The sequence below is a fragment of the Takifugu flavidus genome, chromosome 15 (genome assembly GCF_003711565.1).
Source record: "Takifugu flavidus isolate HTHZ2018 chromosome 15, ASM371156v2, whole genome shotgun sequence".
Classification (NCBI taxonomy): Eukaryota; Metazoa; Chordata; class Actinopteri; order Tetraodontiformes; family Tetraodontidae; genus Takifugu; species Takifugu flavidus.
This window is the reverse complement of record NC_079534.1, coordinates 5,443,929-5,459,925: the sequence shown is the minus strand read 5'-3', so window position 1 is coordinate 5,459,925 and position 15,997 is coordinate 5,443,929. Positions and strand designations below refer to the sequence as shown.

General features: G+C 49.8%; 1 protein-coding gene, 2 pseudogenes and 1 gene segment (V, D, J or C); 1 reads left to right on the top strand and 3 right to left on the bottom strand.

The window, feature by feature from the left end:
* Window positions 1–259: 259 nt before the first annotated feature.
* Window positions 260–2,147, bottom strand: LOC130538804 (T cell receptor alpha variable 38-2/delta variable 8-like; annotated as a pseudogene).
* Window positions 2,148–9,615: 7,468 nt separating this feature from the next.
* On the bottom strand, window positions 9,616–10,793 carry LOC130538806 (T cell receptor alpha variable 38-2/delta variable 8-like; annotated as a pseudogene).
* Window positions 10,794–13,040: 2,247 nt separating this feature from the next.
* Window positions 13,041–15,122, bottom strand: LOC130538994 (T cell receptor alpha variable 14/delta variable 4-like; the record flags this gene model as incomplete). The annotated part of the segment is given in 2 exon segments: window positions 13,041–13,094; window positions 14,831–15,122. Coding segments are annotated over 2 exon segments (345 nt in total), but the record flags the coding sequence as incomplete, so codon positions are not given.
* Window positions 15,123–15,146: 24 nt separating this feature from the next.
* Window positions 15,147–15,997, top strand: part of LOC130538993 (M1-specific T cell receptor alpha chain-like) — an 8,940-nt gene continuing 8,089 nt past the window's right edge. The window contains exon 1 of the mRNA XM_057057059.1: window positions 15,147–15,151. Coding sequence (XP_056913039.1) covers window positions 15,147–15,151 — 5 coding nt within the window. The remainder of the gene's footprint in view (window positions 15,152–15,997) is intronic.

Sequence of the window (15,997 nt, the reverse complement as noted above, 5' to 3'; positions counted from 1 at the left end):
TGGCAGCGTGTGGTTGTCTGGTACCTACCAAAGCAAAGAGCAGCCAGAAGAATCCACAGCCAAGGTTCCATCTCTGCAAGAAGCTCCAAAGCAGCAGGAGAAACTGTCTGATGTTCAACATTCGGTGGTGGCCTTGTTCTCTTCTGGCAGCTCTTTCTGCTCTCAGCATGGTTAGACACAGAGAGCACACCTCCTCCTGGGTCATGTGGCCCTCTAGTGTAAAAGAGTCTCTCATCAGTTCTCAACTTTGTCATCACATCTCCTGACAGGAAGAGACGCTGTGTGTCGCCCTCTAGCGGCCGCTGCTCAGTGTGGCCTTACTGTGGAGGTTTTAGTGCGCACTTCTGCTGCTTCCTGTCACTGTGGGCCTCAGAGCACAGTAGTACACTGCAGAGTCTGACAGCTGAAGCTCCTGGATCTTCAGAGGAGCTGATTTCATGGTGGGGTTCAGTGTGGAGGAAATCTCTCCTTAAACTCATCTTCTGTCTTCCCCTTACCGATGGTGAACCTGCTCAGGATGAACTGGGGTCTGCTGGTCCCATCCTGTTTGTACCAGAAGATGTAGACGTCTGTGACTGTGCTGGTGTAGTGACAGTCCAGTGTGACTGTCTGGTCTTCTGCTGCCATCTCCTCTGCTTTTGGTTGCAGCACAGTGTCTTTTTGGGTTCTGCACTCTGGAAAACAGACAGCATGAAGGTGCTCTCAGGGAATCGTACTCACATCCCTCTGGTGTGACAGACAGAGTTGTGTTCATACCAGCCCACAGAGTTGCCATCCACAGTGAGACGAACAGAGGAGTCATGTTGAGGAACGGTGAGCTCCAGCCACAATGAAGAGCTCTGTGATGTCTCCGTGTAGTCTTCTTCAGACCTCAGACGGGTTTGAGAAGGAGGAGCCTGACCAGAGGAACTGAGCTCCATCACAAGCTTCTACTGACAGCTTCACATCCTCCAACTCACTCATTATTTCTACTGTCTCTAGATGGAGACCTCGACTGTAAAAACAAGGACTACCTGAGAGTTACCAGCACAGGAGCATCAAAACATCACAACCAAACACAGATGAAATCCCTTTCCTGATCTGATTCAGAAGGTCTGTTTGCATCTCACAGCTCTGGTGCCTGTGAGGAAGCAGCTGGTGGCGCTCTTCAGAACAGAGGAGCTCAGCAGGAAGAAGCACAGCTGTAGAACCAGAGCATTGAGGACTACAAGTGGAGCAAGGGGGAGTAGATGGAAGAAACCTGTCCCACAGATCATCAACAGGAGGCCTGGAGGCCCCAACGGCAGCAACAGTGACCAGTGTGGTGTGTTTTGAAGACGCGTGGCTGCCCTCGGACTGCCTGCACCACAGTGTGTCCTTGCCAAGCTTCAGGACAGAGATGTTCTGAGGGTGAGAAGGCAGGAGGGCCTCGGCCAACATGTGAATGAAGGAAGCTTCATTTGTGGACACGGCACATCTGCTGCACGCCTGAGCTTCAGCCTTTAGCCTTGCTCATGTGCTGCCATTGAACCAGAATCACAACCAGAACCAACTTCATTGCCAGGTAAGTTTGCACACACAAGAACTCTGTCTTGGGCTTTTGGTGCTTTGCATGGATTAAGAAATAAAATAATTCTAAGAACAAACCTGAGATAAATATGACCAGAGGACTGTTTCTGGAGTGCACGTGTGCAGCCTTAACGTGCAACAATCAGAAGAGTGGCTGTTGAGTCACTCCCAGTTATTCACTGACTGTAGGTACCATCGTCCAGAGGTTCCTAACCAACGCCTGTTTACACATGTGAGTAGAACATGAAGCACCAGATGAGGGATCCCTCTCCCTGGGGGTTAGGGAGACCGTGGTCTACAGGTCCTGTAGGCCTACGGGTCCTGGAGGTTTACAGGTCCTGGAGGAGTACAGGTCCTGGAGTTCTACAGGTCCTGGAGGTCTTCAGGTCTCGGAGGTCAAAGAGTCCGGCAGGTGTACAGGTTCAATAACTAAAAGGAATGAGCAGAAGGTGATTGATTATTTTTTCTTTACGTTTTTTTAAAAAGTGAATTTAAAGGACTCCTCTGTGAACCATCGCCTTATCGTGGTGGAGGAGTTTGCGTACCCTAATGAGCCTGGGAGCTATGCTGTCCGGGGCAGTTTGCCCCTGGTAGGGTCTCCCAAGGCAGATTGTTCCTAGGTGAAGGGTCAGACAAAAAATGGTTCATAAGACCCATCATGGTACATCCAAAAGGGAAGCAGCGTACCCGGCCTGGAGGGTTACCGGGGCCCCACCCTGGAGCCAGGCCTGGGGCTGGGGCTCAATGGCGAGCGCCTGGTGGCCGGGCCTACGTCCATGGGGCCCGGCCGGGCCCAGCCCGAACCAGCTATGTGGATACTCCTGTCTCCAGTGGACCCACCACCCGCAGGACGAGCATGAAGGGTCTGGTGCAGTGTGGACTGGGCGGCAGACCAAGGCGGAGGCCTTGGCGGTCCGATCCTCGGTGATGGAAATTGGCTTTTGGAACATGGAACGTCACCCCTCTGGCGTGGAAAGAGCTGGAGCTTGTGGGGGAGGTTGAGCGCTACCGACTAGATATGGACGGTCTCACCTCCACACATAGCGTCGACTCAGGAACCCAAGTCCTTGAGGGGGGTTGGACACTTTTCTACGCTGGAGTTGCTCAGGGTGAGAGATGGAGAGCGGGGGTGGACTTTTTCCTTGCCCCCAAACTCTCTAGTTCGACGTTGGGGTTCTCGCGGTCGAGCGAAAGGGTTGCTTCCCTGCGCCTTCGGTCGGGGAACGGGTTCTGACGAGATTGCGGATACAAGCGGCTGAAATGAGTTTCCTCCCCAGGGTGGCCGGGCTCAGCCTAAGAGATAGGGTGAGAAGCTCGGACATCCGGGAGGAGCTCGGAGTAGAACCGCTGCTTCTCTCCACATTGAGAGGAGTCAGTTGGGGTCAGCTCGGGCATCTGGCTAGGATGCCTTCCAGACGCCTCCCTTTAGAGGTGTTCCGGACATGTCCCACTGGGAGGCGGCCTCGTGGCCGGCCCAGGACTAAGTGGAGAGATTACATCTCTCACCTGGCTTGGGAGCGGTTGGGGGTTCCCCCGGAGGAGCTGATGGAAGTGGCCGGGAGAGGCTGTCTGGGCACCCTCCTGAAGCTGCTGCCCTGCAACGCGGATCCGGATAAGCCGGAGAAAATGAAAGGAAACTAAACTAAATTTCATGGAATCCATAATACAGAATAATACAATTAATGTTTTGTGTTTTTTGAAATGAATCTAATAATTCGGATCTTTCAATCAAATTAAATCTGAGTCATCATCGTTCTCTTTACATTTTTCAAGTTTTATTCAACATTACCAGAGAAAGAGACACTTCCAACTCATCACTAAATCGTCCCATAATTTGACACCCAAAAGTCAGACACATCCGTTCAACATTTGTTCCTCCATTAAAAAGAAATCATTTTTATTCATCGTTTCTGTTCGGTGCTTTCTAGTTGTGGCTTCCAACTCATTTTACGATCAATAACCTTTCCTAGAAACTAGAAACTTTCTGTCTTAAACTTGCTCAATTTCAACTTCATTCAAATTCAGCTTAACGTCACAATTTTCCAAACACCACCAAAGCCCAGAAACGTTATTTTTATTTAGCGATAACTTATTGAGATCAAACCATGTTTTGAACGCCATCACGTCTCTTTGCCCTGGATTCAATCCCTGTTTCACATCATACCCAGAACAACTTGGCTTTGAATCATCTGCAAACACAACAAACAACTGCCAACCCACCAACACCCTCCCAACCTAATTTATGGCACTTGTTCTTACAGATGCAGATCTTCTGTCAGTGCCAAGGAACCTCTGACCTCTGGATGACCTCTGTTCCACCTGTGCACCATAAGGAATCACTGTTATGCTGTTGGACTACTCTCTGCTTGATGATCTCCCATGAGCCACCAGAGACCAGCAGGTCTCTGTCTCTGCAGGAACCCGGGCAGATGTGGTGAGGAAATGTTGGAAGACAGGTGGTTGTCATGGCATTGTTGACGCCCCCCTTCAACTCTGTCACCCCCATCCAATAAGAAATACACACAAACCAACACGTATCCTCAATCTGGAACAGAGTCGGATGACCAGGAGGTGGACCATCCAATTTCCAGAGCGGAAGTTGCCGAGGTAGTGAAACAGCTGCCTGGCAGAGGACCTCAGGGAGCGGATGAGATCCACCCGGGGTATCTTAAGGCTCTGGATGTTGTAGGGCTGTCCTGGTTGACACGCCTCTGCAACATTACGTGGACATCGGGGGCAGTGCCCTTGGACTGGCAGACCGGGGTGGTGGTCCCTATTTTTAAGAGTGGGACCAGAGGGTGTGTTCCAACTATAGGGGGATCACACTCCACAGCCTCCCTGGGAAAGTCTATGCCAGGGAGCTGGAAAAGAGGATTAGATCGATAGTCGAACCTCTGATCGAGGAGGAACAATGCGGGTTTCGTCCCGGTCGTGGAACCACGGATCACCTCTTTACCCTTGCTGGGGTGCTTGAGGGGAGTTGGGAGTTTGCCCAACCAGTCCACATGTGCTTTGTGGACTTGGAAAAGGCCTATGACCAGGTCCCCAGGAGCATCCTGTGGGGGGTGCTCCGGGAGTATGGGTTGGAAGGTCCCTTGATAAGGGCCGTGCAGTCCCTGTACCAAAGGAGCAGGAGCTTGGTCTGGATAGCCGGTTGTATGTTGGACTCGTTCCCAGTGAGGGTTGGACTCTGCCAGGACTGCCCTTTGTCACCGGTTCTGTTCATAACTTTTATGGACAGAATTTCTAGGCGCAGCCGGGGAGTGGAGGGTGTCGAGTTCGGTGGGTGGAAGATCTCGTCGCTGCTTTCTGCGGATGACGTAGTTCTTCTGGCGCCATCGAACAGGGACCTCCAACAAATGCTGGGACGGTTCGCAACTGAGTGTGAAGCGGCAGGGATGCGGATCAGCACCTCCAAGTCAGAGTCCTTGTTCCTTGCTCGGAAAAAGGTAGAGTGCCTTCTCCGGGTTGGGGAGGAGGTCCTGCCCCAGGTGGAGGAGTTCAAGTATCTCGGGATCTTGTTCACGAGTGAGGGTAGGATGGAACGAGGGATCGACAGGCGGATCGGAGCGGCGTCAGCAGTGATGCGGGCGCTTAACCAATCCGTCGTGGTGAAGAAGGAGCTGAGCCGGAAGGCAAAGCTCTCGATTTACCGGTCGATCTACATCCCAGTCCTCACCTATGGCCATCAACGCTGGGTGATGACCGAAAGAACGAGATCGCGGATACAAGCGGCTGAAATGAGTTTCCTCCCCAGGGAGGCCAGGCTCAGCGTTAGAGATAGGGTGAGAAGCTCGGACATCCGGGAGGGGCTCGGAGTAGAACCGCTGCTCCTCCACATCGAGAGGAGTCAGTTGGGGTCAGCTCGGGCATCTGGCTAGGATGCCTTCCGGACGCCTCCCTTTAGAGGTGTTCCAGACATGTCCCACTGGGAGGCGGCCTCGTGGCCGGCCCAGGACTAAGTGGAGAGATTACATCTCTCACCTGGCTTCGGAGCGGCTGGGGGTTCCCCCGGAGGAGCTGATGGAAGTGGCCGGGGAGAGGGCTGTCTGGGCACCCTCCTGAAGCTGCTGCCCCCGCGATCCGGATCCGGATAAGTGGCAGAAAACGAAATGAAAACACAAACTGCCCTGGAGAGTTTCACACTCTCAAGATTCACCCAAACCACCATTTTCCTTGTAGATCCAAAATCCATCTGAAAACACACAGCTGAAAGTTGACAAATGTGAAGCAGCTTTATAACGGCATAAAAGACTGAAATATTTTTGGATCAAACTGAAAGAATTTTATTTATGGTCCTTTTAGTGCTTTCAGATGTCTAAAATGTGAGCGGAACCTGCGTGAGGGTTCAGGTCCCACCAAACCAGCGTGGTGGTGGTGGATTGTGGGTCTGAAGCACGGTTCAGGTGGCTGCTCGCTGATGTGGAATTGTTGGCTGATCATGTGATCAGCACCTGTAACCAGTGTCTGATAAGGAACAGTGAACTTGTCTGTGATCGGTCAGATAGCTCTTGTCAGGTTTTTGTACAGCGTCTTCGTCTCTTTGTGTCTCCGTGGCCCTCAGAGCGCAGTAGTACACAGCCGAGTCTGCCAGCGTCACATCTGTAATGGTCAGTTCACTTTCTTGTTGCCCTGTGTTGCATCTGTATCTCTTATCAGGGATGTGTTGGCCTGTGTTGCTTCTTGCTCCTTTCCAGAGAATAAACTGGGGTGCCTCATAGTCAGACTGGTGTTTGTACCAGTACAGATAAACATAAGAATCTGAAGTCTCATAGTTACATCTGAGCGTTACATCTTCTCTTCTCTGCTGCTGATTCCATTTTCATCCCTGGAACAGGGGAAATTTTCTGCCCCCATGTTGTTTCTGGAAAACACAGAAGACATGATGTCCGTCTGACGGTTGTTGGAAGAGCCACCGATATACGGAGCAATCTGGACAAAACACCTACCAAAGCAAAGAGCAGCCAGAAGAATCCACAGCCAAGGTTCCATCTCTGCAAGAAGCTCCAAAGCACAGGAGAAACTGTCTGATGTTCAGCATTCGGTGGTGGCCTTGTTCTCTTCTGGCAGCTCTTTCTCTGCTCTCAGCATGGTTAGACACAGAGGAGCACACCTCCTCCTGGGTCATGTGGCCCTCTAGTGTAAAAGAGTCTCTCATCAGTTCTCAAGATGAAGAAAACTTTGTTCATCACGTCTCCTGACAGGAAGAGACGCTGTGTGTCGCCCTCTAGCGGCCGCTGCTCAGTGTGGCCTTACTGTGGAGGTTTTAGTGCGCACTTCTCTGCTGCTTCCTGTCACTGTGGGCCTCAGAGCACAGTAGTACACTGCAGAGTCTGACAGCTGAAGCTCCTGGATCTTCAGAGGAGCTGATTTCATGGTGGGGTTCAGTGTGGAGGAAAATCTCTCCTTAAACTCATCTTCTGTTTTCCCCTTACCGATGGTGAACCTGCTCAGGATGAACTGGGGTCCGCTGGTCCCATCCTGTTTGTACCAGAACAAAGACGGGTTTGTGTAGGAGGTCTGAAAAGTACAGTCCAGTGTAACAGTGTCTCCTTCAGCAGCAACAACATCTTCTGGTGGCTGCATCACTTTGTCTTCTCCTCTACACTCTGATGAAGAAGAACATGCAGGAATCACTCAAGATGATCCACTGAGTGGCTCAAAGATTTTCCACATCTGACACACACAGTTCTGGCCTCTAATGTGAGGCAGTGGCAGCGTGTGGTTGTCTGGTACCTACCAAAGCAAAGAGCAGCCAGAGAATCCACAGCCAAGGTTCCATCTCTGCAAGAAGCTCCAAAGCAGCAGGAGAAACTGTCTGGTGTTCAACATTCGGTGGTGGCCTTGTTTCTCTTCTGGCAGCTCTTTCTGCTCTCAGCATGGTTAGACACAGAGGAGCACACCTCCTCCTGGTCATGTGGCCCTCTGGTGTGACGAAGGCTTCCAGGAGCTGGGTGCTGTGTTGTTGTAGACAGGTTGTGGGTTTCCTGTCACTCTGGGCCTCACAGCACAGTCGTACACAGCAGAATCTGGAACTGCAGCAGAGGACACCTGCAGATCCACTCGGTCTCTGGACTCGTTGGAGGAGAACTTTGGCCGTGATCTTAGAGCCTCTGACCATGTGATAAGTTACTTTACTTCCTGAGATATACAGGAGGAACTCTGGTGCTTCTCTCTGATATTGGTGATACCAGAAAAATGATCAGGGCCAGATGCTTGTTGGAGATTTTTGTAGGACAGTCAAGATTCAAGATTCAAGATTCAAGATGTACTTTTTTCATCCCCGTAGGGAAATTGAATTGTAGCAGCCTAACATGGATGAATATAACTGTAGTCTCGGTTTTGTATTTGCAAAGTATAGAAATAGAATAAATAAAATATAAATAAGATACAAATATAGCATTATGAGCATATATACAGCATATATTATTAGCATATATATAATATAATATATACATATTATAGGCATATATATAAGTATCGAATAAATAGAATTAAATGACAACATAAACCTTAAACAGTTGTTGTTATTGGCTGGGTTAGGATGAGTTTACAGTCTGATGGTGGACGGCAGGAAGGACTTCCTGTAGCGTTCCTTAGAGCAGCGAGGCTGCAGGAGTCTGCTGCTGGAGCTGCTCCTCAGTTTGTCCACTGTGTTATGGAGGGGGGGGGGACTGTCCATGATTGTCCACAGTTTCAACACCATCCTGTCCCTCACCACCTCGTCCACGTTTGCAAGTCTACAGCCAACAACAGACCTGCCTTTTTAATGAGTTTGTGGAGTCTGTTAGCATCCTTAGCTTAGCCTGCTCCCCAGCACACTACAGCACAGAAGATGGTGCTAGCCATGACAGGCTGGTAGAACATCTGGAGCATCCTGCTGCAGACACTGAAGGACCTGAGTCTCTCTGAGGAACTAGAGGCTGCTCATGGCCTTCTGTAGAGACAGCGTCGGTGTTTGTGGACCTCAGAGCGGCGTCTTCGAAACTGAGCACTTCTGTCTGGACTGCAGTCAGTTGTTCTCCACTGACACCTACAGGAAGAGTTTGATCCGTTCCCATGGTGCCAAGAGGAACGAGCAGAGCGACAGTTGCTGCTGACTAATCATCCATACCTGTTAGAACGCTGAGCAACATCAGACAGAGAGCAGCGTAGAGCAGAGGCAGCATGGTGAACTAAAGGAACCTGTCTGCTCTGTGCTGGATCCAGCTCTGCTCAATGTTGCCCTTCTTCTCTCCTCTCCAGCTCAGTTACAAGTGAGCTCCTCCCTCAGTCTCTCCAGCTCCTCTCTCATCTGCCTTTTCCCTGTTGCTGCAGGTCAGCACACTGGCAGCAGCTTCTTGTAGCAGCTGGACTCTCCAAGTTTTGGGAGTTTTTTTCCATCTCAACAGGAGAGATTTTAGATGTCTGATGAGATGATTCATGTCAAAGAATGGTGAAAATGTGAGGACCGAGATTTCAGCCCTGTGGTGCCCCAGAAACTCACAACCTGAGGAAACAACACATGAATTCTTTTCTTATTGCCAGAAAAAAAGCTGAAGAAGTGAGGACAGGCTCATCTTCATCATGAAGTCTTCACGTTGGTGCCTCCGTGGAAGCTAATGGAGCTACAGGAAATGACTGGTTCTCTGGTGTCTCATTCATGCATCAATAGTTCTACCACCAACCTTGTTTTGTCTTAACATCATTGCTCTTTTTCTCTCTGATTTTAGTTGTTCATCTTTGTCAATATTGGGGATTGTTTTCACTCCTCTTCTTCACCACAATTGGAGACAATATAATTTCTTTACTGCATTAACTTGGTTTTTATACTTTGCGTGAAAAAAGCCATAAAATATTTATAATGAAAGAGAATCAACATAGTTCCTCTTCCTGTCTTGGAGGCCTCTTCATCTGTGCTCCAGGTTTTGATTTCTCTCATCAGGTCTCAAGATGAAGAAAACTTTTGTCATCACATCTCCTGACAGGAAGAGACGCTGTGTGTCGCCCTCTAGCGGCCGCTGCTCAGTGTGGCCTTACTGTGGGGTTTTAGTGCGCACTTCTGCTGCTTCCTGTCACTGTGGGCCTCAGAGCACAGTAGTACACTGCAGAGTCTGACAGCTGAAGCTCCTGGATCTTCAGAGGAGCTGACATCTTATTGATTAAAGCAGAAATTCTCTGTGGATCTGAAGCTTTCTTTCTGCTTGGCCCGAAGAAGCATTTAGGAAATTTGTTGTTTTCCTGTTTGTACCAGAACAAAGTCGGGGATGGGTCGGAGGTCTGAAAAGTAAAGTCCAGTGTAACAGTGTCTCCTTCAGCAGCAACAACATCTTCTGGTGGCTGCATCACTTTGTCTTCTTCCCTCCTCACTCTGATGAAGAAGAACATGCAGGAATCACTCAAGATGATCCACTGAGTGGCTCAAAGAGTTTCCACATCTGACGCACACAGTTCTGGCCTCTAATGTGAGGCAGTGGCAGCGTGTGGTTGTCTGGTACCTACCAAAGCAAAGAGCAGCCAGAAGAATCCACAGCCAAGGTTCCATCTCTGCAAGAAGCTCCAAAGCAGCAGGAGAAACTGTCTGATGTTCAACATTCGGTGGTGGCCTTGTTCTCTTCTGGCAGCTCTTTCTGCTCTCAGCATGGTTAGACACAGAGGAGCACACCTCCTCCTGGTCATGTGGCCCTCTAGTGTAAAAAAGTCTCTCATCAGTTTCTCAAGATGAAGAAACTTTGTCATCACGTCTCCTGACAGGAAGAGACGCTGTGTGTCGCCCTCTAGCGGCCGCTGCTCATTGTGGCCTTACTGTGTGAGGTTTTAGTGCGCACTTCTGCTGCTTCCTGTCACTGTGGGCCTCAGAGCACAGTAGTACACTGGCAGAGTCTGACAGCTGAAGCTCCTGGATCTTCAGAGGAGCTGATTTCATGGTGGGGTTCAGTGTGGAGGAAAATCTCTCCTTAAACTCATCTTCTGTTGTCCCCTTACCGAAGGTGAACCTGCTCAGGATGAACTGGGGGTCTGCTGGTCCCATCCTGTTTTGTACCAGAAGATGTAGACGTCTGTGACTGTGCTGGTGTAGTTACAGTCCAGTGTGACTGTCTGGTCTTCTGCTGGCCATCTCCTCTGCTTTTGGTTGCAGCACAGTGTCTTTTTGGGTTCTGCACTCTGGAAAACAGACAGCATGAAGGTGCTCTCAGGGAATCGTACTCACATCCCTCTGGTGTGACAGACAGAGTTGTGTTCATACCAGCCCACAGAGTTGCCATCCACAGTGAGACGAACAGAGGAGTCATGTTGAGGAACGGTGAGCTCCAGCCACAATGAAGAGCTCTGTGATGTCTCCGTGTATCTCTTCTTCAGACCTCAGACGGGTTGAGAAGGAGGAGCCTGACCAGAGAAACTGAGCTCCATCACAAGCTTCTACTGACAGCTTCACATCCTCCAACTCACTCATTATTTCTACTGTCTCTAGATGGAGACCTCGACTGTAAAAACAGGACTACCTGAGAGTTACCAGCACAGAGCATCAAAACGTCACAACCAAACCAGATGAAATCCCTTTCCTGATCTGATTCAAAGGTCTGTTTTGCATCTCACAGCTCTGGTGCCAGATTGAGGGTTCCCTCTACCTGGGGGTGAGGGAGACGGTGGTCTACAGGTCCTGGAGGTCTATATGTCTTGGAGGAGTACCGGTCCTGCATGCCTACAGGTCCTGGAGGCCTACGAGTCCTGGAGGTCGACAGGTCCTGGAGGTCTATGGATCCTGGAGGCCTATGGGTCTTGGAGGAGTACCGGTCCTGGATGCCTATGGGTCTTGGAGGAGTACCGGTCCTGGATGCCTACAGGTCCTGGATGTCAACAGCCCTGGAAGTCGACAGGTTCAATCACCAAAAGGAATAAGCAGAAGCTCAAGTCAATGAAGAGATTGTAGTTGCAGTTTCTTTGATGTGGAGAAAGTGTTTGACATGATGTGGAGGGAGGGGCTGCTGGTAACATTGCAGTTCATGGTGATAGCGGGGAATATATTTAACTGGCTAAGGGATTTTTTTAAGTGATGGGTGCATCCAGGTGAGGATAGGAGCAGAATTATCAAGACAATACATCGTTGAAATGGTCCACCACAGGGAGTCTGGTCGGTCCAACTGTTTATTGAATAATAAAGGATATATTCTCAGATATTCCAGAAGGTCTGGGGAGGTCTCTGTGTGCAGATGATGGAGCCTTTGGAAAAGAGGAAGGACCTACCAGTAAATTACAAAGAGGATGCAGGAGGGAATAGGTAACGTTGAAAGATGGGGAATTAAATGGGGCTTGTTGGATCGCAATACTTCTCATGTGTCCTGCTCATCTGCGTGTTCTTTGAATGAAGACCTCAAGAAGAAAAATGCCAATTTCAAAATGTATTTAGCAATAGAACCAATTCAAGATACAAATATTACAGAGCTCCGGGCCAGTTCCTAACCCTACAATACAGAGTCAATTGCCAGGGCATGAAGTCTGACAACCTGACTATCCCTTGGCCCAGTCTTTTATAGAAACACAGATGCAAATTATCGATGCTCATACAGTCCAATCCAGTTCTTCTGCTTGGATGACCTCGTCCTCTTCTTCCAGTCCCATTGGATGTTGGTACAGTCCTTGTTCTCTCCGTTGTCTTCCCAGATGGCCAGGTCAAGTTCACATTCCTCCTGCAGACAAGCTTATCAACACCACCATGCTGTCCCGTTTTTACGATGTATGTTTAACCCCTTCAGCCTGACTGGTTCCTGCGATTACAAGTGTCTAAACAACAATCCTGTCAAGGGAGGGTCACTGATCTTTATTTACACTTGCTAATGATTCTACCATGCCTAACTTCTAAACTACTTCTAAGAGACAGGAACATATGGTAGAACACATAATAACAAGGTAAACACAACTCTTCAGGCTTTAGTTTTCATTTGAAAAGACAAAGGTGATTTTATTACAGAAAGAGGCAGTAGAGAGCAATCTGAGGCTGTATGGGAGTGTGTTAGAGAGCGTGGAGAACTTCCACTTCCTTGGTGTTGACTTTGGTCAGAGGCTGAACTGACGGAACAGATCAATCAGGTAGTGGAGAAATGGACGTTGGAATATAATGAGATGTCTTGTGGGACAGCAATAGGAGCTGATTTCATATCAAGGATTTCTGTTTATGTGGCTTTGATCACATCTTGAATAGACGATGGGTTTATGGATCACAGCAAAGTCAGCATGAACTGTGCTGCATATGATCCAGGCACCGCACTTCCCTGTGTCCTGGGGCGTCAAAACCTCACCTGTCTGCCCACTCCAGTAGAGGCGGGGGGGGGATGCCACTGTGGCTGAGAGGAAACAGTTGGCCGCTAATTACTGGAGAATTTCTGCTCTCACCATGGTTAGACACAGAGGAGCACACCTCCTCCTGGGTCATGTGGCCCTCTGGTGTGACGAAGGCTTCCAGGAGCTGGGTGCTGTGTTGTTGTAGACAGGTTGTGGGTTTCTGTCACTCTGGGCCTCACAGCACAGTCGTACACAGCAGAATCTGGAACTGCAGCAGAGGACACCTGCAGATCCACTCGTTCCTGGACTCGTTGGAGGAGAACTTTGGCCGTGATCTGAGAGTTGCTGCAGGTCAGCACACTGGCAGCAGCTTCTTGTAGCAGCTGGACTCTCCAAGTTTTGGGAGTTTGCCCAACCAGTCCACATGTGCTTGTGGACTTGGAAAAAGGCCTATGACCAGGTCCCCAGGAGCATCCTGTGGTGGGGGGTGCTCCGGGAGTATGGGTTGGAAGGTCCCTTGATAAGGGCCGTGCAGTCCCTGTACCAAAGGAGCAGGAGCTTGGTCTGGATAGCCGGTTGTATGTTGGACTCGTTCCCAGTGAGGGTGGGACTGCCAGGGGACTGCCCTTTGTCACTGGTTCTGTTCATAAATTTTATGGACAGAATTTCTAGGCGCAGCCGGGGAGGGAGTGGATGGGTGTGTCGAGTCGGTGGGTGGAAGATCTCGTCGCTGCTTTCTGCGGATGACGTAGTTCTTCTGGCGCCATCGAACAGGGACCTCCAACAAATGCTGGGACGGTTCGCAACTGAGTGTGAAGCGGCAGGGATGCGGATCAGCACCTCCAAGTCAGAGTCCTTGTTCCTTGCTCGGAAAAAGGTTAGAGTGCCTTTCCGGGTTGGGGAGGAGGTCCTGCCCCAGGTGGAGGAGTTCAAGTATCTCGGGATCTTGTTCACGAGTTGAGGGTGGGATGGAAGGAGGAGATTGACAGGCGGATCGGAGCGGCGTCAGCAGTGATGCGGGGGCTTAACCAATCCGTCATGGTGAAAGAAGGAGCTGAGCCGGAAGGCAAAGCTCTCGATTTACCGGTCGATCTACGTCCCAGTCCTCACTATGGCCATTCAACGCTGGGTGCTGACCGAAAGAACGAAGATCGCGGATACAAGCGGCCTGAAATGAGTTTCCTCCCAGGGAGGCCGGGCTCAGCCTTAGAGACAGGGGAGAAGCTTGGACATCCGGGAGGGGCTTGGGAGGGGCTTGGAGTAGACCGCTCTGTTCTCCACATCGAGAGGGAGTCAGTTGGGGTCAGCTCGGGCATCTGGCTAGGATGCTTCCGGACGCCTCCCTTTAGAGGTGTTCCGGACATGTCCCACTGGGAGGCGGCCTCGTGGCCGGCCCAGGACTAAGTTGGAGAGATTACATCCTCACCTGGCTTCGGAGCGGCTGGGGGTTCCCCGGGGAGGATCTGATGGAAGTGGGCCGGGGAGAGGGCTGTCTGGGCACCCTCCTGAAGCTGCTGCCCCGCGATCCGGATCCGGATATAAGTGGCAGAAAACGAAATGAAAACACAAACTGCCCTGGAGAGTTTCACACTCTCAAGATTCACCCAAACCACCATTTTCCTTGTAGATCCAAAATCCATCTGAAAACACACAGCTGAAAGTTGACAAATGTGAAGCAGCTTTATAACGGCATAAAAGACGGAAAATATTTTGGATCAAACTGAAAGAATTTTATTTATGGTCCTTTTAGTGCTTTCAGATGTCTAAAATGTGAGCGGAACCTGCGTGAGGGTTCAGGTCCCACCAAACCAGCGTGGTGGTGGTGGATTGTGGGTCTGAAGCACGGTTCAGGTGCTGCTCGCTGATGTGGAATTGTTGGCTGATCATGTGATCAGCACCTGTAACCAGTGTCTGATAAGGAAAACGTGAACTTGTCTGTGTGATCGGTCAGATAGCTCTGTCAGTTTTTTTTGGTTTACAGCGTCTTCATCTCTTTGTGTCTCCGTGGAACTCAAGAGCGTCAGTAGTACACAGCCGAGTCTGCCAGCGTCACATCTGTAATGGTCAGTTCACTTTCTTGTTGCCCTGTGTTGCATCTGTATCTCTTATCAGGGATGTTTTCCTGGCCTGTGTAGCTTCTTGCTCCTTTCCAGAGAATAAACTGGGGTGCCTCATAGTCAGACTGGTGTTTGTACCAGTGCAGACTAACCACAGAATCTGAAGTCTCATAGTTACATCTGAGCGTTACATCTTCTCCTTCTCTGCTGCTGATTCCATTTTTCATCCCTGGAACAGGGAAATTTTCTGCCCCCATGTTGTTTCTGGAAAACACAGAAGACATGATGTCTGTCTGACGGTATGTTGGAAGAGCCACCGATATACGGAGCAATCTGGACAAAACACCTACCAAAGCAAAGAGCAGCCAGAAGAATCCACAGCCAAGGTTCCATCTCTGCAAGAAGCTCCAAAGCAGCAGGAGAAAACTGTCTGATGTTCAACATTCGGTGGTGGCCTTGTTCTCTTCTGGCAGCTCTTTCTGCTCTCACCATGGTTAGACACAGAGGAGCACACCTCCTCCTGGGTCATGTGGCCCTCTGGTGTGACGAAGGCTTCCAGGAGCTGGGTGCTGTGTTGTAGACAGGTTGTGGGTTTCTGTCACTCTGGGCCTCACAGCACAGTCGTACACAGCAGAATCTGGATCTGCAGCAGAGGACACCTGCAGATCCACTCGGTCTCTGGACTCGTTGGAGGAGAACTTTGGCCGTGATCTTAGAGCTAATGGAGCTAATGGAGCTACAGGAAATGACTGGTTCTCTGGTGTCTCATTCATGCATCAATAGTTCTACCACCAACCTTGTTTTGTCTTAACATCATTGCTCTTTCTTCTCTGATTTTAGTTGTTCATCTTTGTCAATATTGGGGATTGTTTTCACTCCTCTTCTTCACCACAATTGGAGACAATATAATTTCTTTACTGCATTAACTTGGTTTTTATACTTTGCGTGAAAAAAGCCATTAAAATATTTATAATGAAAGAGAATCAAATAGTTCCTCTTCCTGTCTTGGAGGCCTCTTCATCTGTGCTCCAGGTTTGATTTCTCATCATTTTTAAAGATGAAAGAACACTTTGTCATCACATCTCCTGACAGGAAGAGACGCTGTGTGTCGCCCTCTAGCGGCCGCTGCTCAG